The sequence below is a fragment of the Gadus morhua genome, chromosome 4 (genome assembly GCF_902167405.1).
Source record: "Gadus morhua chromosome 4, gadMor3.0, whole genome shotgun sequence".
In the NCBI taxonomy this organism is placed as follows: Eukaryota; Metazoa; Chordata; class Actinopteri; order Gadiformes; family Gadidae; genus Gadus; species Gadus morhua.
Window position 1 is genome coordinate 31,400,844 of NC_044051.1, and position 27,894 is coordinate 31,428,737.

The 27,894-nt window shown below is 43.1% G+C and overlaps 1 protein-coding gene across 2 annotated transcripts in view; it reads right to left on the reverse strand.

The window, feature by feature from the left end:
* Window positions 1-8,838: 8,838 nt before the first annotated feature.
* Window positions 8,839-27,894, reverse strand: part of LOC115542108 (multidrug resistance-associated protein 4-like) — a 40,222-nt gene continuing 21,166 nt past the window's right edge. For both annotated transcript variants that reach the window (XM_030354234.1, XM_030354235.1), the window contains 15 exons: window positions 17,815-17,852; window positions 17,527-17,624; window positions 16,779-16,925; window positions 15,798-15,877; window positions 15,345-15,495; window positions 14,516-14,635; window positions 14,126-14,236; window positions 13,786-13,886; window positions 12,526-12,717; window positions 12,267-12,422; window positions 12,087-12,176; window positions 11,745-11,917; window positions 11,527-11,632; window positions 10,847-10,981; window positions 8,839-10,015 (listed from right to left, as the gene is read on the reverse strand). In XM_030354234.1, the coding sequence (XP_030210094.1) occupies window positions 9,932-10,015; window positions 10,847-10,981; window positions 11,527-11,632; window positions 11,745-11,917; window positions 12,087-12,176; window positions 12,267-12,422; window positions 12,526-12,717; window positions 13,786-13,886; window positions 14,126-14,236; window positions 14,516-14,635; window positions 15,345-15,495; window positions 15,798-15,877; window positions 16,779-16,925; window positions 17,527-17,624; window positions 17,815-17,852 (1,782 nt within the window). In that variant the 3' untranslated portion in view covers window positions 8,839-9,931. The remainder of the gene's footprint in view (window positions 10,016-10,846; window positions 10,982-11,526; window positions 11,633-11,744; window positions 11,918-12,086; window positions 12,177-12,266; window positions 12,423-12,525; window positions 12,718-13,785; window positions 13,887-14,125; window positions 14,237-14,515; window positions 14,636-15,344; window positions 15,496-15,797; window positions 15,878-16,778; window positions 16,926-17,526; window positions 17,625-17,814; window positions 17,853-27,894) is intronic.

Consider the following 27,894-nt stretch of genomic DNA (forward strand, 5'->3'; position numbering starts at 1 on the left):
CCAAATAGAGTACCACAGGATGTCAAATCAAAGCTGACAGATTCATGTGTGGACCGGTGCTCTCTTCATATGCGCATGTTTGATATAGTAGCCACGTTAACATGGACACATCTGTTCCGCATAGATTTATATGCGGAACGGGTGTTTATTAATGACGGGTTCGCGTATCGTAGCGTCCGCGCGCGTCCGAGATAACTGTAAATGAGTAGGCTACTAGTACTTTTGCAGGCTGAACATTAAAATAATTCTTAATTTAGAGAGATGGCAGCTGCATTAGTTCGCAATTGGACCTTCGAGGAGGCGAATGTCCTCTTGGAAATTCTTGGATGGACCAGAGAAAGGTACGACATAGCGACCTTTTAAAAGACGTGCATTAAAATGTACAGATGCGGGCTATAGTCGCTCAATTGAGCAGATGAATAACCGTTGGAAGGATAAAACCTACGAAAAATTTACCGGCGAGGACCGCACCGGTAAGCTTGAACAACTTAAAATAGGAGCGCTGCACAGCAGTCAGTTTTCACAAATCTAACCAAATCCAGTGAAGCTGTAACACAGGCTAGTTACGTTGTAGCTCAAGAAATAGCCCGCCGGAGCAAGCCCTTCAGTGACGGAGAATTTGTGCGAGACTGCATGTTGAAAGTGGCCGACATTGTATGCCCCGAGCAAAATGCAAAGCTCTGTGACATAAGTTTGTCGAATGACACAGTCGCACGACGAATCGAAAATCTGGCAAACAATCTCAAAGAGCAACTGGGACAACGTATGGAGGGACTAGGAAAGGGAGCTTTTTCCATCGCACTGGATGAAAGCACAGACATTTCCGATACAGTGCAATTGCTGATTTTCATCCGAACGGTCACGGAGAACTTTGAAATAGGCGAGGAACTGCTTAGTTTGGAGAGTATCAAAGACAGAACAAGGGGAGTCGACATTTGTGATGCTGTGTGTCGTAGTCTCGAAGCATACAATGTGAAGCTGCCGTCTATGGTCGGTGTCACAACAGATGGAGCACCGGCAATGGTCGGAAGAAAGGCAGGTGCCGTGTCTCTGCTCTCTGAGAAAGTGGGCAACAGCGGAGGGGAGAAACTAATCAAATATCACTGCATAATACACCAAGAAGCCCTCGCAGCTCAAACGCTTGAAATGAAACATGTCATGGAGATTGTTGTGAAGGCAGTTAATTTCCTGAAGTCCAGAGGTCTGAGTCACCGCCAATTCAAGACTTTTTTGGAGCAAGTTTTTTTAACTTGAAGGAAATAAGAGAGTTCATGGAGTCAAAAGGACAGGATTTTACACAGCTAAGTGACACTAAATGGCTCTGTGACCTAGCGCTCCTTGTTGATGTGAACACTTGTCCGATCTCAATTTGAAGCTGCAGGGCCATGGGAAGCTTATTTTCACACTATTTGACAACGTCAAAGCTTTCCAGAGAAAGATTTAACTGCTGCAGGGACAGCTCAAACAGGGAGTTCTAACCCATTTTCCCGCCTGCAAGGCGCTCGTAGATGAAAGACACAGATGGGCGCCACGTTCTGCGTCACCTGCGTTCAGACCACAACCAAAACCTCTTAAAAAGATTAAGAGAGGAATTCGAACACCGCTTCTCCGACTTCAGAAACCACGAGAAGTCAATCAACCTCTTCCAAAATACTTTCTCGTGTGTCCCTGCGGAAGAGCCTGCAGAAATGCAGTTTGAGCTCATCGACCTACAGGAGAGCTCCGAGGCCAGAGCAGCATATCGTGACAGGAATCTCATTGAGTTCTACAAAGCACTTTCCCCAGCGACATACCCTGCACTGCTCCAGCATGCCATCAGAATGGTCTCTTTATTCGGGAGCACATATATTTGTGAGAAGACCTTCTCCACCATGGCCATCAACAAATCCAAGCTGAGATCCAGGTTTACAGATGGCCATCTACACGATGTCCTTCGTATTGCAACAACGGAGATGGAGCCGGACATCAGAGGAATCGTGGCCAACCGAAAACAGCACCACAAATCCCACGCCAATAAAAAAAGGTATGTTGACCTAGTAACAAATAATGTGTGATTTAATGACAAGCTTATTGACAGGTAATGAGATATTTACGACGGAGTATTAGGGCCACACGTGAAGAAAACAAATATTTTTGCGATGACAAGATTAAAATCGCCACGTCGACTTTAAACTCGAAATGTCGAGAATAAAGTTGAAACTAAACATCATATCGACTTTAATCTTGACGTGTCCATTTTCCGTTCTTCTGTCAGCACGCAGACGCTCCGGGCATCCTCCCAAGCGTGCAGCGGATGACACGAAGTAGTCGCCAATAACCCTGGGGTCATTGTTTGTGGTGTAGGCCTCCATCCAAACAATATAGCGACTAAAACCGTCAATGCAACCACTGATGGCAATGCCGTACTACTACAGTGGATGACTACTTTGTGTCATCCGCTGCACGCTTGGGAGGATGCCCGGAGCGTCTGCGTGCTGAAAGAGGAACGGAAAATGGACACGTCGAGATTAAAGTTGATATGATGTTACAACTTTATTCTCGACATTTCGAGTTTAAAGTCGACACGTCGAGATTAAAGTCGACATGACATTTCAACTTTATTCTCGACATTTCGAGTTCAATGTCGTCATGTTGACTTTAAAGTCGACGTGTCGATTTTAATCTCGTCACGGCAAAAAAAAGAATTCTTCACGTGTGGCCCTAATACTCTGTCGTAGACAGTGGCGCGGGAAGGGGGGGTGCTGAGGGTGCTGCAGCACCCCCTAGCTGCAGGAAGAAAAAAAAAAAAAAAGTTGTTCTTAATTTTTATATATTAAATATATATGTATTAAAACGATATAAAAAATAATTAGGCTTTGGGGACGAAAATAGACGTGGGAAAAATGTGTTTGCTAGTTTTTAGCTATAACAGGCATGCATGGGGATCTTGCTATATGGGGTTCGCGGGTTCACAGAAGTTGTTAAAGAATAAAGAAGAACGTGAACGAACAGAATGGCGCAAAAGAGAATTATAGATTTTTTAGACGGAAGTCTACATTTGGAGTCTTCAAATAGATAAGACCATGCATTTTTATTCATTTTTTGGTTATTGCTGCCGCCGTGCAGAATCTGTGTACTAGGCATTGTCATGTTTGTGGTATTAGTTTAGTGAGTGTGGACTGTTTGTGCGCGCTCTCTGCCAGGGAATATTAATTGGGGCAATTGGTCTGGATTTAAGCTGCTTGGAACCGACGTGGGACGCTCGGAATCGGGTGAAAATTAGGCGATTTCATGTATTTGTTACTCTTTTTGTGAGTGTGTGTATCCGGGACGCCGGTGCCCATGGACTGAAGTTGCAGTGACGGGATGGTCTCAATGGCTACCAGAAGGAGGGACGTTAGACCATCGTTTGAACGTGTTTTCATTAACTGTGTGTGGGGGGGAATTTGGGGAGAGAACTGATTAGATTGCGTGTTGGAAATCGTGTGTGGGTTTTGGGGGAATGTTTTAGAAGCGGTTCTCTCCCGGTGTCCCGAATACACACACACAGACACACACACACACAGTCACAAATACATGCAATCGCCTATTTCCACCCGATTCCGAGCGTCCCACGTCAGTTCCTAGCAGCCTAAATCGAGTCCATTTGCCCCAATTTATATTCCCCTGTCAGGGAATATTAATTGGGGGCAATTTGTCTGGATTTAAGCTGCTTGGAACTGAAATTAAAAAAATTATGTTTAGCACTGCCGAAAGCAGGACTTGTATTATGAAATGCAATTGAACCGGAAACCTGAAGATTGTACCATGCACGGCAAGAGGAATAAAGCATTCAAATGAACTCCAACATTGCGTATACCTGGTGATTTATTATAGTCAAGTACAAGTCAGAATACTTAACGTAGACGTATTTAATACGAAAAAAAAGTGTTAGTTTGCAACCGATATTGGCCAATTCGATTTTTTTGTGTGTGTGAGCGAGCGCTAGTGAGCGAGAGACCGAGAGTGTTCAAGTTTATGTCCAAGTTTTTATTTTCCATATGCAACACGTAGCCTATATATTGTGTATATATAAGCATATTTTCCCCCCATGTAAAATTGTAAATACTGTATCTTATATTATAGACAGTACCGCAGCACCCCCACTCAAAATACCTTCCTCTGCACCTGGTCGTAGATATTAGTGATGATGATGACTTGTTTGGTAAGCTTCTATTTTAAAAGTCTCTTTCTCCCCCTGTGTGTGTGTGTGTGTGTGTGTGTGTGTGTGTGTGTGTGTGTGTGTGTGTGTGTGTGTGTGTGTGTGTGTGTGTGTGTGTGTGTGTGTGTGTGTGTGTGTGGGGGGGGGGGGGGGGGGGGGGGGGGGGGTTCCTGTGGTGATTTGGTAGCTGGAATTGCTCCTGAATAAGGAGCTCCATGCTGACAAGAAAGGAAGGCACAATGAGACTGACTGTTCTAAATAAGTTTCTGAAATGCACACAGGACTGTTATATCCCAAATTCGAAGAGAACCCCAGGGATTGTGTGTTAGTTACAATGTTTCTTAAGGTTTTCTGAAGTTGTGCCATGTTTTGCCTAATTTGTTATTTAAAGGTCCCATGACATGCTATTTTATGTATTCTTTAATATAGGTATTAGTGGGCAACTAACACAGTATTCAAAGACGTTCCTGAAATTCAGCCGTGGTGCAGAGTTACAGCCACTCCGAGCCAGTCGCACATTGAGCTTCCCCCAAATGCGCTGTTTCGGTGGGCGTGTCAAGGAGGAGGGTGGGGGTGTGGCCCTGAGCAGCTTGCAGCCAGGGACGGTACCATGCGCTCTGTTTACAGTGGATGTATCGCAATGGCGAGGCGCACACAGCCTTTAGCCGTGTTCTGTAAATATTCTAGAACACACGGGAGTCCTGGAGCTCTATATCTAAATATTATCATATAGCCTACACAGATATCTATATCATATAATACATATTATCACGGCCAAAAGCTGTGTGAGCCGATATTCCGACGTTCCTGGTTCTTCAACGTCCACATCAACGTGAATACACACACTGTAACGCAAGTGTTTCTTGTCGGTTCTTTGACGTGTCTTGTATTTCCACAACGAGACTGTCGTGGGGGTTATCTGAGCCATGGTTGAGAAGGAATTGGGGGAAAGGAACTTTGGTTTGACTCGCTGAAGTAGGCTACATGAACTGCGACATGCCGCGAGGCACCATCGCCCGGCAGCGGGCAGCCGGCAGCAGGCAGCGCGCAGTTCAGTCGACTTCAGGTTGATGTGAAAGTGGAAGAACCAGAGACGTCGCAGAACCCGTCAAAGTCGTTTGTGATACATAATATCGTCTGGAGGCGCACACAATGTTATATGATATAGATATCTATGTATTATATGATATTATTTAGATATAGAGCTCCAGGACTGTAACGCAAGTGTTGTACACTTCCTTGTTATTTGGATAACCGTTCTGCTGTTGGTGTGATGGCGCATAACGCGTCGGACTCTCGTCTCTGGTATTTCTACAACGAGACTCGTATTGGGGGTTATCTCAGCCAAAGTTGAGAATGAATTGGGGGGAAGGAACGTTGGCTTTGACTCCCTCAAGAACATGAACCACGACATGGAGGAGAAAGGGATTGTTGGCGGCGAATGTCTCCCGCTTGAGCCCCGCTGAGGGACCACCGCCGGAGGCGGAGGTGCCCGGCAAAGATCCCTTTCTCCTCCTTGTCGTGGTTCATGTTCTTGACTTGAGGGAGTCGAAGCCAAAGTTCTTTCCCCCCCAATTCCTTCTCAACCTTGGCTGAGATAACCCCCAATACGAGTCTCGTTGTAGAAATACCAGAGACGAGAGTCCGACGCGTTATGCGCCAAATAACAAGGAAGTGTACAACACTTGCGTTACAGTCCTGGAGCTCTATATCTAAATAATATCATATAATACATAGATATCTATATCATATAATATATTGTGTGCGCCTCCAGACGATATTATGAATCACAAACGACTTTGTCGGGTTCTGCGACGTCTCTGGTTCTTCCACTTTCACATCAACCTGAAGTCGACTGAACCGCGCGCTGCCTGCTGCCAGCTGCCCGCTGCCGGGCGATGGTGCCTCGCGGCAACCGGCGGCATGTCGCAGTTCATGTACTTCAGCGAGTCAAACCAAAGTTCCTTTCCCCCAATTCCTTCTCAAACATGGCTCAGATAACCCCCACGACAGTCTCGTTGTGGAAATACAAGACACGTCAAAGAACCGACAAGAAACACTTGCGTTACAGTGTGTATTCACACACACACATGTGGCGCTCGCACGGTCGAGTCTCATTGGCGGGCCAACGTCTCTGGGCGGGCCAGGCAGAGTAAGGGGAGGAGCCGAGATTCCTCATGACGTCATGAGCACAGACATTCCAAATCAGCGCGCTTGAGCCTCCGTTTTTTCAAAGGCGAGCAGAACAGCTAGTGCTCGTTTTACACCAAACGCAAGTTTTAGCCACTGGGGGACCATAGGCAGGCTAGGGGAACTCATATTTATGTTAGAAAACCTCACAAAGTGAGATTTTCATGTCATGGGACCTTTAAAATGTGTTTAGACTGGATGCAGACCAGTACATAATTGTATAATTATTTGTAATTGTAGATTTGTAGAGAGAGCAACCTGGTCATTAAAATTATTACAAATTGAATTTTTTTCAGTTTTATTTTTTCTTTGGCGCCCCTCAGTCAAATTTGGGTTCCTAAATTGGCCCTCAGCTGTCAAAACTTTGAGAACCCCTGGTTTAAAGGAAGTAAAAGCATTATCTTTCTTACATGAATGAAATAAGTATGGACTACATTCTGAGTGACATCCACACGTATTACTCATCTACATCTTCTGTGCACTGAGATAATCTTCTTTTGCTTAACTAACTAAGGGGTCGACTAACTAAGTCAACCCCTAAATCTGGGAAACTCTCTCTATCTTGCTCACCCCTGCTTTATGACAGCCACAAAATCCCCTTCAGTCTCTATACTCCCTTATATGTTAAGGATATAGTTAATGTTACAGTCAAAGTTAAAACCTTGCCTGTTTCATGAGTGAATTCCACAGCCACATATGTTGGTATTGTTGACAGTTGGTTGAAGGTATGCTTTTTTGCACGCACAGAGCACTACGGACCCATAAACCCATGCATTTGGAATTGGAGCATTTCTCTGACTTTTTCGAGCTACAGAGAAGAACATTGAAATTCAATGCATTTCAATCAATTTCGACTTCAGAAGGGGGGCAGGATGCATAACTGCCACCTCTATTTATGGATACATCAAACAACAATCAGATTTTTCTATATTTTTTGGTTTTGGTTTGTTGGTTTGTTTATAGATTATGCAGTGACAATCGCTATGATGAAGGTTTGGGACTGCACGTGTTTACGTGCGTGCGCGCGTGCGTGCGTGCGTTTTTTAAAGTCGTCCAAATTACAATATTTGATGACTAATTTCAGTGCAAAACAAATAGTTTGAGCAAACCACATTTTGTATATCCTGGGGTATTTACTTCTAGGATATAGTAAATGCTAGAGTGTATTTAGACTGTAAGCATTTCTTACTTGCGACTGCTCAAAGAACTTTACAATTAGTGCCTCACATTCACCCATTTGCTCGCACACACGCACACAATTTTTGGTACACGAGTTTTAGCTTACACTCAGGTAAAACTTTCAAGAACTTAAAGTATATCAACCTGAGAAGAACTATGTACAGTCCACTGTTGGACAGGCGCCCGTCCCCCACCCCTTAATACTAATGTTATTGTGTTGACTCCAAACGTCAACTCAACCTCTTGTCCATTGGTATTGATTGTTGTTTGTAAAAAATAATTGTAATAATTCAAAACCTGCCCAAATTGTATGTTCTCGCCCACATTCTTCCTGCCTAACATGATCAAAAGTAGCCCAATTAGGCGGTCCCGCCCAATCTGTCAACACTGCATGCAGGAGCCTCAAACCAGACTACTCGTTCTCAAAAAGATTCACTGAGAGTTGGGTAAGTTGGACAAGATGAGTCAGAAGTAGACACACCATTGTATGTCAAATCCTGCGTGTCCTTTCCATTAAGTGAGTCTATTCTCAATTATAAAAACGTTCGAATAGGAGAGACCGTTGTGTCAACAAATGTGAGTCTCCATAGGGAACTATCCTAACCACACAAACAACCGATGCTCAACAAGCATGTTTCCAATTGTATTTGTTATTTAGGTGAAACAAGAACAGTTTAGGTTTTACATTTGGTTTCTAGGCTAATATTTTTACTTTGTATTGCTCCGCGACGTCCGAAATATCACCTTTGGCGGGTCACATCTTCACCCAGGGCCCAGAGGAAGTCAAGGAGACCAACTCTAAGTAGGCCTATACTAAGAGGGTAAAAAGAAACAAAATAAAATTACACAGAAAATCTGTTTAAATTACGAATAACTAGCGCTTCACGCAGCCTTCACCTATTTAATATTTATATAATTTCATATCTATAAAAATATATAGCTGATAAGAATTAAATCCTTGTCATTTTTGTCATGAGATGGACACATTTTGATCTTATATAAACGTTTGCCAATGGTAGTTTGTTCACTAGGGAGTACATTTTTTCATTAGGTAGCCTCTAGTGGCCTTGCAGTTGTAGACAGTTGCTTTTGCCTGTAGAAGTGGAACAGTATTTATAAGATTTAAAATACCCTGGATGGATTGACTCAGATGGGCGTATTTTTTCTCTTGAGAAACTTTCTAGGTCCGATACTTAAATAAATAGCTACAGTCATAATAGTCCAGGTTTGAGGCTTAATTCATCAAGAAGTAAAAATCCATAATTTAGTAAAGGAAAACAAGCAACAAATTGTGTTAGATGACTTTTATGGTCGATTTCAGTCCCAACCACAAATATAGTGTTGACGTTTTCAAACATATCCGCCGATTTCCAATGGATCCGTTACTGTCATCCATCCATCTTCCATTGAAATAAATGTATTGAAAGGCAACACTGCAACCAGTTGTGAACAGAGCATTACTCAATTACATTCAACATTTGTCTCAGCATACTTCCATTTACATAAACTTAAAAATATTTTGTTTTCCCTGATGCAAGAATAAGAACTAAATATTAGGGATTTTAGTTCTCAAGAAACTCTTGACATCACAATAAAATGCTACTGAAAAACATTTACATATAGATTGTTGAGAATTCAAGGGTAACTCTCTCTCGCTCAATCTCTTTGTTAAAAGTACAATAAGAATTACAATCCAAACGGAAACTCAAATTGCAGAAATGCATGTAGTACGATAATTGTGTCTTGGAAAATCTCACTTTTTGGCTGTGCTTGCTTAAAGGCCTTTAGAATAAGACAACACAGGCTTCACCAACTCTAAGGACATGCAGGCAACACCATGGCCAACAGGAGGTGCTGTTAAACTTGCATTTACACCCAATTTATGGGTAGGTACAGCTTGTTCTAGTTGACCGTGACATGGCTTAGCATTTAATACATTCACCAGGATTATTTTAGGAACCTGAACCAAAAATTATGAAAGATCTTCCTCACCTGAGATTGAGATCAGAACCATAGCCAGGCACTGAAAACACACAATTGTCCTTGAAAAGATTTAAGTGAAAAGTAAAGTTTTCACTGATCTTGAAACGTGGTAAAGGCACTTAACAAAGCAGCAGCCAGCTATGAAGCCATTTCGCGTAACAACAACACCTTGGTAAATAATAATTTGAGGTTGTGTAGTTGGTTTTTGTTTCATTTCTTACACCAGTGTCTATTAACACTTGGTTTGAAAGAACTCCCATACCCGAGAACATCCTGGTTCCACTTGTGGCTTAGAAGAGCCGCATGTTCTCAAAGCCCAACTCTTCCGTCATTACCGCAAGCACTGTTATAGTGTAGCACCGCCACTCTTGTATGAAGGCAGAGATTGGCTGATTGGTTTTACATGGGCGTCTCGTGGATCACCAGGTTGACGTTGGTGGTGCTGCCGTACTTGCTGCTGGGCTGACTCTTGTTCTCGTAGGCCTGGGAGCAAGAGGGGGGAAGATTTTGAAACGTAAGCGTTACTTTCTTTTACACTCTAGTGTAAAAAGGAATCCCTTGTTGTCATCAATATGCACTCAACTCTGCAGTTATTTTTGTCGGTTTTTAACCTCTTAGTAGACCTTGTATAATATTATAGATCAGATTTTGACACTACAGGCTGCTTTTTTCGTGTGCTTGTTTGTTGTCTTGTACGTTGTCTGTCTCGGTTTCAGTGCCCTAATGCGCGGTAGTCGCACCATGCAAACATAATTCCTTACGGAAAAATTAAGTTATTTGAATTTTACTAGTGCCACGTTGACTGGCCCTTATGTTGAAATGTTCCTTTGTACAATGAAAACATCAGAACAATTTATGTGCAAAGAATGACGTTAGCCGTCAGCGTGTGGAGCACCTTCCTTTAACTGTTACGGTAGCATTTACCAGGCCAATTATAACATTGAAGGAAGACTCGTGAGGCACAGAGCTGAGTCCTTTTTTTCTGTCTTTTAACTAAAAAGCTCAACCTCAAAATTCCCAATGAAGCCCGATCAAGATGTCACTCAGTGTGTCCTGCATATAGCACTTTGGCAACTATAACTTAGCAAAAATACATTAAAGTCCAATCCTTACTGTTGAGCAGAGATCTTGTATGTCCGAAACAGTTAGTATTCAGGGCATTACTTTGTTAATTTTTTCATAAAGTTGGTAATGTGTCTTTACATATGGTAAGTTATTGCACTTTTTATATTGTGTGCTTGGATTTTCCTAAGTTGCAGGTGTCTTGAGATGAAGTGTCTGATAAGTGTCTCAATGAGGACCAGCAGCACTCACCTGCTTCGCGGAGGCCAAGAGGTCCTCTGCCTCCTGCTGGCCGGTCTGCTGCACCATCTTATAGAAGATGCCCTCGGGGTCTTGCAGGAGGGTGTAGGGCGCGTCGTAGGCCTGGATCTCCCCCGCGTCGAGCACCTGGACACACAGTGGCCTCTCAGGTCAAAAGATGCTCCGTAACGACAAGTAAGGAACACTAAAGCAGAGCTGCCATTATTTTTTGTCCTCCTGTTGACCCAGCTCGGACTTTTGACACAAGGCATTCTTGAGTTAGATTATCTCTGATCAAAAGATTTCCAAAGAAGTTTGCGGTTCACCAATCAAAAGTCCTCAGGATTGCAAGCTCCAACCATACCGCACGGTTAGTACTAATGGTAACTGGTCAAGAGCCAGCATGGGTGCTCAGCAGACTTAGGTTGGGAGCACAGTAGACTTAGGTTGGGAAGAGTAGTTAGGAACGAGAAGGTGTAAGGAGAGGCTGGAGGAGGGGTGAAGAAAGTGAGGAGGAACTAGGAGGACAGGGAATTGAAAGATACAGTTGGGAGGAAGGTGGCAGAGTTAAGAAGGAAGGAGGAGCAGTGTTTTGAGGGAGAGGAGAAGGCGAGGGTAGGAGTTAGTAAAGGCTCCAGGTGGCAGGGAGGGGTAGAATGGTGTGGTTACTAGAGGAGAAGAGGGTCACTCACCATGATGCGGTCGCTGTCTATGATGGTGTTGAGCCTGTGAGCGATGGTGAGCACCGTGCAATCTCTGAACTTTTCCCGGATCGTCCTCTGGATCAGCTCGTCCGTCCTATGGACGGCGAAATACAAAACTCAGACTTGAAGAGCAACAGAAACTAAGGTGGAGCAACAGCAGCACCCCCGGTGGTCAAACACACTCTACTACAAGCGCAGACTTGTACCTGGGGTCGACGTGGGCCGTGGCCTCATCGATGATGAGAATGCGGTTCTTCCTCAGGATGGCTCTGGCCAGACATACCAGCTGCCTTTGGCCCACGCTGAAGTTGGAGCCCGACTCGGCCAGTAGCGTCTCCATCTTGGCGGGAAGCTCCTCCACCACAGACTTCAGATGAACCTGCACCCGGGGAAAACAGAGAACCAACACACGGAACCACTTCCTTCAACACACGGAACCCATTCCCTCAACACATAGAACCACTTCCTACAGAACACATAAACACTTCCTTCAGTGTGTGTGTTTATAATGTAACTGGTATGTGAGGAAGGGTAGAAGGGCTACTGACCTCCTGCAGAGAGTTCCAGAGCTCTTCATCAGAGTGCTGGTTGAAAGGGTCCAGGTTCTTCCTCATGGTGTCAGTGAAGAGCACAGGATCCTGGGGAACCAATCAGAGGAGAGCTCAGCAACAGACCCTCCAGAATCATGTTATGAGCCAGCCGTCTCCTCCCAGAAGCAGGAGGAGTACCTGAGGAATAATGGACATCTTCTGGCGCAGGTCGTGGAGGCCGAGCTCAGAGGTCAGTATTCCGTCCACGTAGATCTTCCCCTGGGGTTCTGCCAGGCGGAACAGGGCCGACACCAGGGAGCTCTTCCCAGCACCAGTTCTCCCCACCACGCCCACCTGAAGGACACACGGAGGGCACAACCAATCACACTACAGATCAGAACGGGTCATCCCTGGATGTTGCAGAGTTGTGGCCGGCAGTCAAACCAAGATGTCCCACCTTCTCCCTGGGTAGGAACGCGGCGTTCATGTTACGGAGGACCACCGGCCCGTCGGCGCTGTAGGAGAAGTTGACCCCGTCGAAGGTTACCAGGCCTTGGCTCGGCCAGTCAAGCGGGGGACGCTTCTCGGTTTCCCATGGTGCTTCGCTCTCCAGCTCTGTGTACTCCATCACTCGCTCCACGGAGGTCATCTTAAGAGAGAGAGTTATGTTTTAAACTCAAAAAGGGCCCCAATTTTATATACAGTATACTTAAATGGACATCCCAAGTAGGGAGTGTCGGCTTGAGTTGGAACAATCCATCATACACCTGGATGGTCACTCTAAATTAACTTTACAATACAGGACAACAACGCAAACGCATCGTCGCATTGGTTGACCAAAGACTAATGGTGTGATCCAGATGCCTCGGATACCAGCCTTCCGAGTTGCAATTGTGACGTCATTTCCGGTCTGGGAGCACTTATAGCGTTCCGGTTCATCTTTGTGATTGTGACACTAAATTGGCTAGTCGTTGTTTATTGTTAGCTACATTAGCTTCTTCAGCAAACCAGCTCGAAAACAAACAACACAACTTTACATTGTATTGCACACACAGCAAGACCCTGCAATGCATAAATTCCGGACCTGAATAAAGTTGCAATGTAATCAAGTGTGTAAGAGCATTTAAAAATCACCATTAAAATGGCATGATACAAATTCAAAGAAAATAAATCTCTTCACGGGCGCAGCTTTTTTTAGCTGAGAGTGTCATCACTGAACTCGGTATGCTCTCAGAATTCAAGGGTGTCCGACCAAAAGGACGCGTGCCTCCGTGAAATGCCGCAATAAAGCTGGGAGATTTCCCCACTTGCAACTCTGAAGGCTGGTGTCCGAGGCATCTGGATCACACCATAAATTGGGATCCACCAGTCCTTGTATGTCACAGCAGAACTTCTAGGGGGGACGGCACAGAGCCTGGGAAAGAAACTGAAAGGGGCGGAGTTATGCCTTGTTTCCTCTTTTGTCAGTATCTACCTCTTTTTTTTTAAGAAAACTAAATTGCGTGAGTGAATGAAGTATCAAAGGGGGACTTTGAATGTAGCACTTCAGTGGCCATTCCACACGGTATTGATTTAAAAACCATTGAACGTGCTTGCAGATCCCAACCACCAGCACAATGATTGGTCGAAACAAATACGATTCGAAAGTAAACCCAGATATGAGCTTGTTGGCCATCAGACTTTAGAATAACCGCAGTGAATCTACCCACAGACTTACCAAGTTCTCCACTTCCGCTGACTGCCGGACTCCCCACTGGAACATCCCCATGAGGGTGATTGCGTAGGACAAAGCCAGCCCCACATCCCCTGCACCTAGGTCTAACAGAGGAACAAAAGCATGACATGTTATGCCACCAACAAACATGCATTGAGAGAGCTCAGGCCAGTCATTTGATGGGCTTTGATAGCTTTTGTGTTGAGGCACCTCAATCCCAAAAGGATCTTCTTAAACCCAGAACCCTATTGGTTGAGAAGGGATATGAACCCAAAACCATGGAAGTGCAGAAGGGGAATTTAACCTGGAACACAGGAAGGTGTTTCGAACAGAGCTTTCTTACTATCTCGGAGCAGCACGCAGGCATATATGAGGATGATGACAAAGACGGCGCACAACAGGTCCAGGCGCAAGGCGAACCAACGGGAAGAGGTCAGGAACAGGTACCAGGTCACTGAATGCAAAAGTTAAACTTCGTATTATAGCAGACAGAACACACCAAATCAGTCACGGGGGTTCACTTAGGCCGATTTGATCTGATCTTGATCTTGATTTGTCTACGTTTAAATGGCAGCCAAGAGAAAAGTAAGAATTCATTTTAGAATTCGGTCGTGACCTAAAACAGTCACATGATGCTTTTGTTTGATTTCCAATGTGTCCAATACACATCTATCGCAGAAAATCGTGCTCTAGTACAGTGATTCCATGGCATCAGAGAAAAGGGGCGGGGCACCTGAGTGCAGGTCCTGGTGGGCGTCAAAGACGTTCTGGAAGCGCTGCTCGGCTCTGAAGGCCCTGATGGTCCACAGGCCATGTAGCGAGGAGGACAGGTGGGAGAACACGGGACTTCGAGCTGCAGGAAGGAGCACAAGGAGCAGGAAGTTGACCTCACATAGGGCAGGGAGGTAAACCCCCTTTTAGAAGATCATATCATGTGATACTTGTATGGTAAACCACGTGGCACTAGGTCGTCAAGACATTTGGGTTTTAACTAGAGCTGTCAGTTAAACGCGTTATTAACCGCGTTAACGCAAACCAAATTTAACGGCGTTAAATTTTTTATCGCGCGATTAACGCAATTCTTTTATAAAAAAAAAATAATAATATATATATTTTTTCTTTGGCTCAAAACAAAGAAGCAGTAGCCTGACTGCTATGTTCAAATGACATTTGTTCAAAGCAGTCGTTTAATTGCACTATAGGCTCTTTTTTTGTATCGTCCTGTTTTGATCAGTGTATATGCCAATGTTGTTATCAATAAAAAAATCATTTGCACAAGGCAAGCCGATGCACCATGTTGATAAGAGAATTAAAATGAGAAGAATTATGGGACAAAAAAAATCAAGGGATATTTAGCATAGAAAAATAATTTGCGATTAATCGCGATTAATTAGAGTTAACTATGACATTAATGCGATTAATCATGATTAAATATTTTAATCGCTTCACAGCTCTAGTTTTAACTTAATGTTTGACAAGATAGACTGGTAAACATGATGGACCACTGCAAAGGTCTTCGCTTTAACAGACATGGAGCCAAAGCAAGCATGGGGGAGACTTACTGGTCCCCTCAAGTCGCTTTATGTCCCTGGAGGTTTGCAGGAAGTAGCGGCGGAGGAACAAAAAGATTATGAGGAGTGGTACGACCAGGATTAAGATCCAGGGAACGACCATCGCCGAAACCACAATCACACCGATCGTCAGCAGAAGGACCTGCCCGAGACAACACAGAAAAAAACATTTACTGCATTGAACCTCATCTTTCCATCTGTATCTTTATCCCACAAGTGACGTTAAACTAGATTCTGATTGGTGCACTACATGCGCGTGCACTAGAAATAACATTAACAGCATCGGTTAAACATCTTCCACCAAATCCACCAAAAAAATATGCTCAAAAGGGCCGTAGAGTCTAATAATTGACCAACATAATTTAATAACATTATTCCTACAGGTTTCAATGACCAAGGGGCCGATAACCTCAAGGTGTACAAGGCAATGTTTGAGAACAGTACCTGGCAGGCGTCCACAAAGGTGATGGGTAGCAACACGTCCATCTGGCCGATGTCCTTGGAGAACCGGTTCAGAACCCTGCCTGAACCACACAGAACAAATGCAGAAAACAACGTCAGGACGAGACTCTCTGAGAAATGTCCAACGTCAAACACACAGAATAAATATCATTCCTACAGCCATGTTTATTTTTCTTCATTGATTAATTTTTTCTTTCAATTCACTGAAGCATGTTGTGGCAACCCCGGTCCCAAACCCCCTGGCCAGGCGGCCCGAGGGAGAGGTGGTGGATGGTGTATACCGCCGATATCCACCAGTCGGAGCCGTGAAAGTTTCTCTTAGACGAGAGAACTGGGAGCACGAGAGACCCAGGAAACCTCCAGAACCCGATACGGGCAGGCCGACAAGTTGGTCTAGCGGACCTTTCCCAAGTGTTCCCGAGGGAGCCGCACGCAAGGACTACAATCGTCGCTGAGGAACGCCCCGCCGGCACAGCAGCCCAGACGGGAGCAACCTCCCTCTCCGGGAACAAGACCAGCCCGGCCGGAGAGACAATTAGCAGTGACTTCTCCATGGCTCATGGAGCCATTTGCTATGTCCGTTTATCCCGCGTTGGGCACCGACCCCCGGGTTTTTCTGTTATACATTGAATAAATGCCTCTTGTTGGCTTTGAACAGACCTGGGCGTTTGGTAAATAGAGACATTCCTCGAGTCGCCACAATGTGTATGAATGAAGTAAAAAAAATACACTTTTTACACACACACACACACACACACACACACACACACACACTTTAGGAAATGTATATTTACCAATATTTAGATATAACCATTTCATTTTAATCAACATTAGTTTTCCCTTATTAAACAAAACAATCACAAATTTTGGATTTACATCTTGACATGAATCACTCCATCCAGATTTCAATAATAACAAACTTCTGCGGTGTAAGCAGCGGGGTACACACTCTGCTTCTCCTACCGATGGGGTTCACGTCGAAGAAGTGCACGGGCGCTCGCAATATGGTGTCGAACATGCGTTTGTGCAGGGTCTCCGTGCTCTTCACCAGCACATAGAAGAAGAGCATTGCCCTGACGAGCCCAAAAAGTACCGTGGCTGCAGTCAGACCTGAAAACACATGTTTTGCATTGACCCTGAGCCACAAATATATACACAGAATATGTTTTATTTATTTATACAGTATGTATTCATCATAAAGTATTCATCAATACAGTGTCCCTCTGAACTTCAAAACATACAAATGAAAAAACAAAACATTTTATTTTGTATGTGAAACACTACACACACTTTCTGGACACTCGCTGTGAACACATTTCACAGCGAGTCATTTGAAGGATAAAGTATCTTCCCGTTACTCTTAGCATTGGGTTGGTTTATATTTATGTCTGCGCAGAATCAGCATAGTCAATGTATATTTAAATGACTGCTTGTGTCTATAGAAGTGCACTGCTGTACCTTAATTAAACTGAACCATTATTTATGGCATGAGCTACACCTGTGTTTTTACCTACTTTACCTAGTGAAAACAGCGTTTCCCTCTTAATTCAGGGTCACCAATCTGAGTTTCTCCAAAGTGACTAGACAGACTAGTGAATTGGATGGATCACAGCAAATGGGATCCATCTCATTAAGGCGAGCTGTGTTTGCCATCTGTGTGCTAGCTATGTTTGCGCTGTGAAAAACAAAATCGTTGTTTTTTTTTCCTCACCTCCGTATATTCCCAGGTAAAAGGGTATATCCAACACCTCGGTGGCGTTGGTGATGTTGTTATTTATGTCGGCCGTCAGGCTGCCTTGCCTATTGGACCTGATGAAAATAAGGTCACAAACCCATTGTTATGCCTCTTTTAATGCTGACCGTCGAGACTAGAGCCAAACGAGATGCCTATTTACAATCCCAGTTTCTATTGATATTGATTCATCTTTAAGGTTTTTAATCATTAATTCAAGTTGGCTGTTAAATCTAAAGAAACAAATTTAAATGCTTATATACTTAACATTCAGACAACCACCAGTCCTGAAGGATGTAGGCCACCTACATGGAAGAAAAAAAAGTTATTACAAAAAAAACTTTTTTTATTGACAATTCACCTACCAGATACCATTCGCTAGATTCTGCTCATGATGTATTCAGAAATTTAGCACAAGAATATGAATGAATTCTGAATGTGCTTTCTACGGAGCCCCCCAAGGGACATGGAGGAAAAAAAAAAAATTGGTTGAAAATAAATAAATAAATAATGGTTTGCGAGATCTCGCAAATGGTTTGCGAGATCTCGCAAATGGTTTGCGAGATCTCGCAAATATTTTGCGAGATCTCGCAAAAGACTTTGCGAGATATCGCAAAAGACTTTGCGAGATATCGCAAAGACTTTAGGAGATCTCGCAAAAGACTTTGCGAGATATCGCAAAACTCTTTGCGTGATATCGCAAACCAACTTCCGCAGCCCTCATTCACCAACGGTCCATGCAACAGTCATTCATCTATGATGAACCGTACACCAGAAAATAATCATGGAGGAGGATTTAGAGCATTTCCTTCAGTCCAGAGGGGTCCCAAGAGAGGACATCATGCGAATGCAAAGAGACAAGGTGGGCAGGAATTTAATTTAACAGAAGTTGGACTGGGGAGGAGACCTCGGGGAAGACCCAGGACTAGGTGGAGAGATTCTATCTCAACACTGGCCTGGGAACGCCTCGGGATCCCCCCGTCAGAGCTGGTCAATGTGGCCCGGGAAAGGGAAGTTTGGGGCCCCCTGCTTGAGCTGTTCCCCCCGCGACCCGACCCCGGATAAGCGGTCGAAAATGAGATGAGAAGTTGGACTAGGTTCCCTGCTCCGAGTTATGCTAGTCCAACGCTGTAGATGTTGTAAATTAGCTTCAGATGTCTTTTAGTTTTCTTTATGAGGGGATATGTGTGTTTTATCTCTGTCATGTTGCTGTTGTTATACGCCGTATACCCACTAGGAACGCACCAGGATTTGCGTATCCCCACTTAAAAATGTGCACGGATACGTATCAATCGTCTTGTGACAGATCTTTCACACTGTGTTTTTTCGCAAATACCGGTTGGGTATAACTGCAATAAAATACTTTAAGCAGGGGAATTTATCTCCTACATTCACCATTCATAAAATTCACCCTGCGCGCTTGCGCTCTGCCCTGTCTGTTACGAAGCGCGAAGCTGCCCCTGCATCTCTCTGCACGTTAGTTGGCGGGCCGAGCCCCTCTTTCTCGCGTGTGTGTGTGCGCGTGTGCGTGTGTGTGTGTGCGCGTGTGTGTGTGTGTGTGTGTGTCCAGTCCTCCCATATTAATGTGTAAACCACATAACAAGCAGTCAACAGAAGACAATGTTTTAATCCCACTTTATATCTACTTGTTACTTTTAGATGAGAACCCCTGGTCAGCCTTTCAGCTCAAGTTAACCTAGCTTTAGTGTGTGTGTGTGTGTGTGTGTGTGTGTGTGTGTGTGTGTGTACAATATGAATGACTAGGCAATCAATCTCAAGTTTACCTAGCTTTGGTATGTTTAAAATAAGAATATTAAGTATTTCTTCTTATATTTGCAGGTTGACAAGGCAGTGCTATCCATCATGAGTGGTGAGCAAATGGCTAAATACATCACTTCATATGGTGACAGAATAGCTGTCCTCTCCTTCTGTCAACAATCAAACACCAGCACCACCGATAAAGAGACGCTTCTACAGAAATTAAGAGCTAAAATAGGAGCACGGAAAATGGAGTGTCACAATCAGGTGTGGTGGAGAGGAAAGCAGAGGGGATGACGAGACCAAAGAACAATGCAGCAGAAAAGACAACTAGAAAGATCGAAATCGGATGGCTTCATTTTACTGGCATCGATTACCATCAAGTCAGGACCCAAAATGGGGGGGGGACAAGGCACGCGACAATGGAGAAAGCTTCAACGGTGTCTCTGATCCTCGAACTGGGAAAGCAGCTGTTTTTCCCAGACGGAGCCTCGACAAAGGGCCGGGCAGAAGACTTTGACTTTGTTGTCTGCGATTTCAAAAGAAAGGAGATTGCTTTAAATGAATCTATCGGCAGTCTTTACGAACAAACTAAGTTAAAGCTGCTTAGATTTTACATCTGCACCAAAGAACAAGCAGCTTTAACAGATCAGTCCTTAGATGAGGATTCTCAACAGTGTTTATCCACTTCAGATGAGGCTGTATCTGCCATCACTCCCATTGATGCAGATGAAGCATTTACTGATGACCTGGAGCTTGTACCTTCATCACGCAGCGACATCACTGATCAGGTTTGTGGCCCTAAAAAAAAGTAATAATAATGACAGAGGCCGATGGAAATAGATTGTTGTACCTGTGATATATATGTGGGTGTGTGTGTGTATGAATTACATCAGAAAAATCTTCAAATATTATGCTTAATAGAGTAATGGAGCTTTCTTGTGCAATATATTTTTTTATCACTATTGAATATACATTGTGAAAACGTGTTTCACCCTGCCATATTTGAAATAACCGCTTTCAAAATTTTTTAACATGATTTCTTCCATTACAGAACCTGCTTTTCCAGATGCAACCAAAGTCCAAAAAACATAGGGGCACATCCGAGATTGTGACTGCACAAGGTTCAACAAAATCCCATCTCACTCATTCAACTCCAAAAGACAATACAAAAGCCCACATCGGCCAGGGGCAGGATACTGATTCAAGTGATGATGTTTTGAATCATCTCGAGCCTTCCTCTGATTTGCCTGACTCCTGCTTTGAAACTATTGATCTGACCAGTGCAGTTCTACAATCTGAGTCTTACTCTGATGAGCCAGACACTGTTGAATGGGATCCAGAAGATGACCCTCGTGGAGCATATGATGATTGGATAGATGTCATAACATTGAAGTCTGGCAACAATGAGGATATCACACAGGTAATTTGATTAAAATAAGCAAAGGAAGTAGAAATAGTAATACCAGAAAAAAGGAAGTTTGTCCAATGTTTGTCCATTCTCCTATGGTTAGTGAGGTCCCCCCTTCACTTTAGGCGTCTTTGAGTGTTATTAATTATTATTATTCTTCATGTTTAACCTCTGTTTTCCTTTTATTCCTAGTCTGTTTTACATAGTTTTGAATGATGACTATATGCTCTGTAAGGTGACCTTGGGTGTCTTGAAAGGCGCCTCTAAATTAAATGTATTATTATTATTATTATTATTATTATTATTATTCTGTGATACAGCAGAAAAATGACGGTGCAACATGGCGTCCTCAGCGCAACGGTCCTATGTAGATAGGCCTATGTTTTCTTTTGTTATTTTTTCTGTTTTCTTCATTACATAAAAATGTAAGTGGAATTTTTACCATCTCACCAGTGTCCCTGGATTTCAACGGAACACTGGAATGAAGAAGACTCGTTTAGAAACTGTTCTATAGATTGCAATCTGCAATTACATATTATATATGTAGGGTCAAAATGTCTGCTGTCAAATAATACTGCATTCATAATTTATCCTTCAGAGTGTCGACCTGAGTGGAGAACCTATTCAGGATATACCACTCCGGTTGTCTCCAGCTTATAGCCTGCCTACACCAAATGTGCAGTCCATACACGAGGAAGCATTGCAAACTGCACAAGTAAGATTAAGCACTACAAGAATCCCTGAACACATAATTTAAACAGGTGTAATATTTTAGAGAACTGTTAAGATGTGATACAATTGTGTATCTGGATGGTATAAAAGGATAAAAGTAGGGAGATCATGTTCAACAGTAGATTCATTGTCTTTCAAATCCATCTTCAAAATACATTCACATACTCATATTTGGATATTGAAATGTGATAGCCTGCGTTATAAACTGACGGTGTGCTGTTTGAGGGAAATGAAGGGAAGCTTTCGAGCTTCATTAGTAGAAATAGCATTCCAACATTATTTGTACTTTGACACAAGGTAGCACACTTGAATAATCAAACTCAAGAGTGCCTCGAAGAGTTCCATTTATATAGAGTTGTTTATTTTAATAGATTATCTGTAATATACACCGACATAGTGACACATTTTTTAGAGGGGTCCTATTATGCTTTTCCGTTTTTACCTTCTCCTATTGCGCTTTACATATGTTATGCCTCAAAATTCTAAGCAACAGGGTGTTTCACATAGGGGTTGTAATAGGTGGAGAAAAAAATAATGCGCTAGACAACCCTTTATTGTTGTCAATCAATTCTATGAGGTCAAACAAATTAAATAATAAACAGTAAAAAACGGCATAATAGGGACACGTTTCTGTCCGCCATCCGTCTCAGTAGTGCACTACACGTGTAGGTTTCACAGGAGGACAGGGAGTGCAATCCACCCTGTGGCGGAAATGAGGTAGTACATGAATCGTATTCTATGCCTGTTAAACATAATTGGAACACAATGTCTACTTCAAAATTATACAAATATCAAGAAGAATAACTGTTAAACTAAATAAGGCAAAAATAAGGACTTCAGAAAATAGAATATCTGTAGGGGTGTGTAGTACTAATCCAAAATACACTATTCTCACACAAACTTTCCTTCACTCATTGACGACTCTTTTTCCACAATTGTTATTGTCTTCTTCTCACAGGACAGTGGATGGACTTTCACCCCACAAGATTTCCCGTCAACTTCATACAGCCAACCTTTCTCATCAACCTCAGCTGGCAACTCCGGAAATCAAGAGAGTCCACGACAAGCATCAATTTGCAGGATAAATGTGGTTGACGATCTTGTGGCTGTATTTATGGACAGCAGCATTTTGAATTTGAGTCTGACGATGGACTTTGTCAATGAAAATGCTATTGGTGACGTCGGAGTGTCAAGGGAAGTTTACACTGCATTCTGGGAGCAGTTTCTTGAACAGTGTGAAGGGGAATCGGAGCGAGTTCCAAAGCTGAGGCCAGATTTCTCTGAGGTTAAATGGCAAGCAGTTGGTCGAATCTGGGTGAAAGGATTCCTGGAACATGGTGTCATGCCAGTGAGGCTTTCAAAGGCTTTCATTTTAGCCTGCATCCATGGAATTGACTCAGTTGATACTGACATCCTGATGAGCTCATTTCTCGAATACCTCCCTTCTGTTGAGAGATCAGCTGTTGAAAAAGCTCTCCAGGGCACAATGGAGGAAAGTGATGAAGAGGAATTGCTTGACCTTTTCACAAGGATGGGTTCCCATATCCTACCTCCAAAGAAAAACATGGAGCCTGCAATCAAAATAATGGCTCACAAAGCCATTCTCCAAGAGCCAAAATATATACTTGATTGCTTCTCCACATCCATGGCACTTGTACAGATGAGGTTGTCAGACAAGCAAAGTGTGTTGTCTCTGTATGAGTCAAAGAAGGCCACAGGCAAAAGAGTGCTTCAACTGTTGGAAACTTCCAACGTAGTGCTGTCTCAGAGAGAAGAGACAACCTTTAACCACCTGAAACGGTATGTAAAAAATTCTGAACCAACCCAAGCAGAAAAAAATCCTGCGTTTCTGCACTGGGTCTTCTGTCATATGTGTTGGGAAAATATTGGTTTGCTTCAACGCTGAAACCGGGCTCGGCAGAAGGCCCATTGGTCGTACCTGTGGAGCTACCCTTGAACTACCGTGTACTTACAGTTCATACCCCGAATTTCGCACTGAGTTTGACAACATACCGTCCAGCAACTACTTGAATATGGATATACTTTAAACTCTTGGACTGGCTTGATAATACAAGTTGTAATATTATGGTTCGTCATTGACTGTGTTTTTTCGTTTTACCGGTTCCGTTTGAATTAACAGTCACTTACCTGCGAGCTACATGTGTTCCCTGCGTTCCAAATCGCATTTTTTCTATTCTACAGACATCTGATCATAAAAATAATCTATTTAGGATGCAGTGCGCATACACTTGGGACATACCTTAATCCGTGTGCCTCACTGCCTTTTTTTTTCTTCGCCACATTTTCTAATTTGTTATAAATTGTTAATTGTTAATTGACTTTTACTTTTCATAACCTGACATGTTTTGATTGTTAATGTTCCTGCCCACATACCGTTCAAAATCCACCCAAAATGTCCTATAGGCAGCCCAAATAAAAAAAGATATTATATTTTCGCCAATGTTTTGAAAGAAATAATATTTGAGGGAATATTTTTTGGTGTTGTTTTAGCAGCGAAAGGCATTGTGTGTGTGAGTGTGTGTGTGTGTGTGTGTGTGTGTGTGTGTGTGTGCTTAACACGCTATTTTATGTTGAAATGCGACGTAATCCAGTGTTCACGAAAACGTACACTGTCAACGTATGCTTTTGGCGACTGGATTGGCTCTCAGATAACCGTGTTTCTAACTAGATGACTTCACTAAAAGTTACATAAAGTAACGGTTTAATAACAAACGCAGGAAACACGTGAGCTGCTAGTTTAGCGAAAGCAGCGTCCCTAACAACCTGACGTCGTTGAAACATACGAGCGAGCCGATGAAATCTTCCTAATAACTATAAAACTAAAGAGCAGACACAATCACTGACTGAAGATTATGCAAGTAAAAAGTATATTTCCCGCTAGAAATGTTATTAGAAACACGTTTAACGGTGAATCGGTCCTAAAATATTGCATTTCCCATTCAGATAATAAAGATTAATAAAGATCATACACATTCACTGACTGAAGATTATGCAAGGAAAATGTACATTTCTCGCTAGAAATGTCATTAGAAAAACGTTTAATGGTGTATCTGTCCTAAAATATTGCATTTCCCATTCAGATAAAGATTAATATAGGCTACGTAACAATTTCACCAAATGCTAGGAGAACGTATCGCCCCCTGTTGGCACTATTCCCCCATTCATTTCGAATGGAGAAGAAGGCGTGTTCAGGGTCACGCTTTGCTCGAGCAAAGCGTGACCCTGAACACGCCTTGCGATGTGGACAAACGTATCTATTTTATGCCCTGGCGTGATACCGGGTTGAAATGTCACATGTTGTTGCTCTGGTGTCAAGACAGCTGATTTTATACAGGTTTCAGGCCATCCTACTTGAACCGGCAGGATGACCGCACCCCCTGCTGTATACAATCAGCTGTCTTGACACCACAGCAACATCATGTGACATTAAGAAGAAGACTGCAGGAACTTCTCATGGTATGAGAGGTAATACTAGTCTGATTACAAGAACAATTAAGTCAATTGTTCTTGCACAAGTACAATTATTAATTCATTGCCAAGTTTTTCATCTAGCTAATGTGGCCAGTGTAAGATGTGGCCTGAAAATACCAAGAAACAGCACTAAACTTGTTTGGCAATTTGTTTATTCAGAGTTCCACACCAGGATTAAATAGGGGATAGCAATATAGTTACAGTAATAAAAAATGTTCCAGTCTCAACAAAACATGAATAGCGTGTATTGTCGTTTTTAAACCCTCTCTCAGTATTTGAAACTACAGGTTGTAAATGCACAGATAATTTCAAAATGCTTTTCTGTCGGTAACATGTCAATATTTGTACTGATTGGCCATCAGAAGTTCGGAGTTAGATAGATACATCAATTTTTTGGTCCCATCATTTGAAATCCAATGATATTCTATCAGGTCCTTCTCAACCATGGCTCAGATAACCCCCACGACAGTCTCGTTGTGGAAATACAAGAGACGTCAAAGCACCGACAAGAAACCCTTGCGTTACAGTGTGTGTATTCACACACATGTGGCGCTCACACGGTTGCGTCTCATTGGCTGGCCAACGTCTCTGGGCGGGCCAGGCAGAGTAAGGGGAGGAGCTTAGATACAAAAACGTTTTTTTTCCAAAGGCGAGCAGAACAGCTAGTGCTCGTTTTACACCAAATGCAAGTTTTAGCCACTGGGGGACCATAGGCAGGCTAGGGGAACTCATATTTATGTTAGAAAACCTCATAAAGTGAGATTTTCATGTCATGGGACCTTTAAAGGAAACTTATAAAAGGAAAAGAACAGCAAGGTGAATTATTTACATATGTGACCACAAACTTATAAAAGGAACAGAACAGCAAGGTGAATTATTTACATATGTGACCACAAAATACGCCTGACCTACACACATGCCCTGATGGCCTCTCTGAGGTGCATGTACAAGTTCACTGCCTGATATGGATCTGTTGCTAGGGTGAGATTGGACTCAGCCATAAAGATTTTGCATAGTTCATACAGATCTGGATCACACGGTTTGGTCTGGCGAAAGATGCATTCGTTTTTGCACAGTTGAAATTCACCATCTTCAATTGGGGAAAGGAAGTCTCTTGTCCCATAGAGTTCAGGTACTGCAAACATCACGTTCGGCCGACCGCTGGGGACGTTAGGATTTTTCGATGGCCTGATGGTGTGTGTGTTCCAAACCTGTGCAGTGTCATCCAACTCATCCTGTTAAAAGCAAGAATATAAAAACAGTATACATTAAGGAAGAACTATAAATGCATATCCAGGGCTGTTCGCAGATTTTTTTTAAGTGGTAGCACTGGTGCCAGCAAGCACAAAATTCAGTAGCATAAAAATACATTTGAGATTCACAATCAATATTATATCCTTGTGTGCAGTAATAATTGTAGAAAAAATTGCACTTATTTGGACAAGAGTCTAACCTGCCAATAGCAACTTTTGCTGATTCAGAATTGTTTCCCCCCCCCCATAGAACAATAATATGAATGTCTATATCTGTATATTGTTTATGTATACACATAATTATTATATTAATGCTAAACATTTTTAGAACATTTCCTTTTAATTAAAACTTAATACATTGAACACTGCCTATTTAATTAATTAGTAAACCGATTTCTGCAATTTAGGATAAATTAAATTGGTTGTAGTGTATGTTTTCGGAGTAGTTCTTCAATGGCTTATTTCAAAATGTGTCTATAGGTTACTGTTGACTGCTCTCAGCTCTCTGCAGCTGAAGGACAAGATGTGTCCAGCCAAAGTGGCGGCTGGACTCAACAACGACAACTTTACCCAGTTTGGTGATTGTTAATTTTGAGCCCTCTAAGCAGTGGCGTGCATCATCCTCTCTGTGTCTCAAAGACAGCATCTGTTCATTAACAACCTGTCGCACTAGTGCGATTAGCCTACCAAATTAAATCAAGCACAACATTGTAGCATTCACCCTCATCCCCCCCAACCTGTCTCTTCCTCTCATGTCCCTCTCTGTCAACTCCTCTGTTTATCTCTCCCTTTTCTACTTTTCCTCTTCTTCCTCTAATCCTACCCCTCATATCTCACTCACATAAGCTACACATATATACACATGAAAAAATATATAGATAATTAATTTACTCACCTGGATGAGTCCCATGCAACAAAACTGAAGGAGACCTTTATCCAGAAACCCACCATCAAAGAAACCGTTGTCTCTGAGGTCTGCAAACAAAGTTAACCAGAACTCCACGCACTCCCTACGGAGAAAACCCCACCAATATTCAATCCTCTGATTGGCGGTGCTGGCTCCCTCCACGTAACTGTCAATGGTGCAGTCTGGCTGGATGGGGACGAGGAAACGCTGAAAGCCTCTGACGTGGTCATTTTCGGTTCCAAGATCGCCGCGCACAACTCTGGGACAGCCACCCAAACGCTGCACTGCTTCTATGTAATACCCTCCGATCAACTTTGGGTCACTGCTTGTTGTGTAAGCATTGAGCCAAATCATTTTCCTTGAGAAGCCATCAATACTTCCATTGATACAAATGCCATATGGCTTAAGTTTATCATAAGAGTCAATGTGCCATATGAAGTTCGGCCCTTTAGAGAAGTAGTTTCGTCGTCTGAGACGTCTCGCTAGCCTTCTTGACACTCCTCTTGGATCGAGCTCTTTTAACAACAACCGCACATCCTCTTTCCTCACACGCAGTCCATGCTCCCTGCATTTAGCGTACATCCATCGGTACCCGTGAAGCAGTCCGGAGTACTGCAGTTGGCGGCTAATAAAATCAACCAGGACCGACAGGTCAGAGTACGCCTTGCGGCGAGAGTGTCCCCTATCTCGCAGTATCCTCTTGAGATGTCTCTCACTTATCTGGAAAGCGTGCCTACTGGCAAGTATGGCTTTGATGTCCGAATATTTGAGGCCAACCTCAAAATAAACATCGA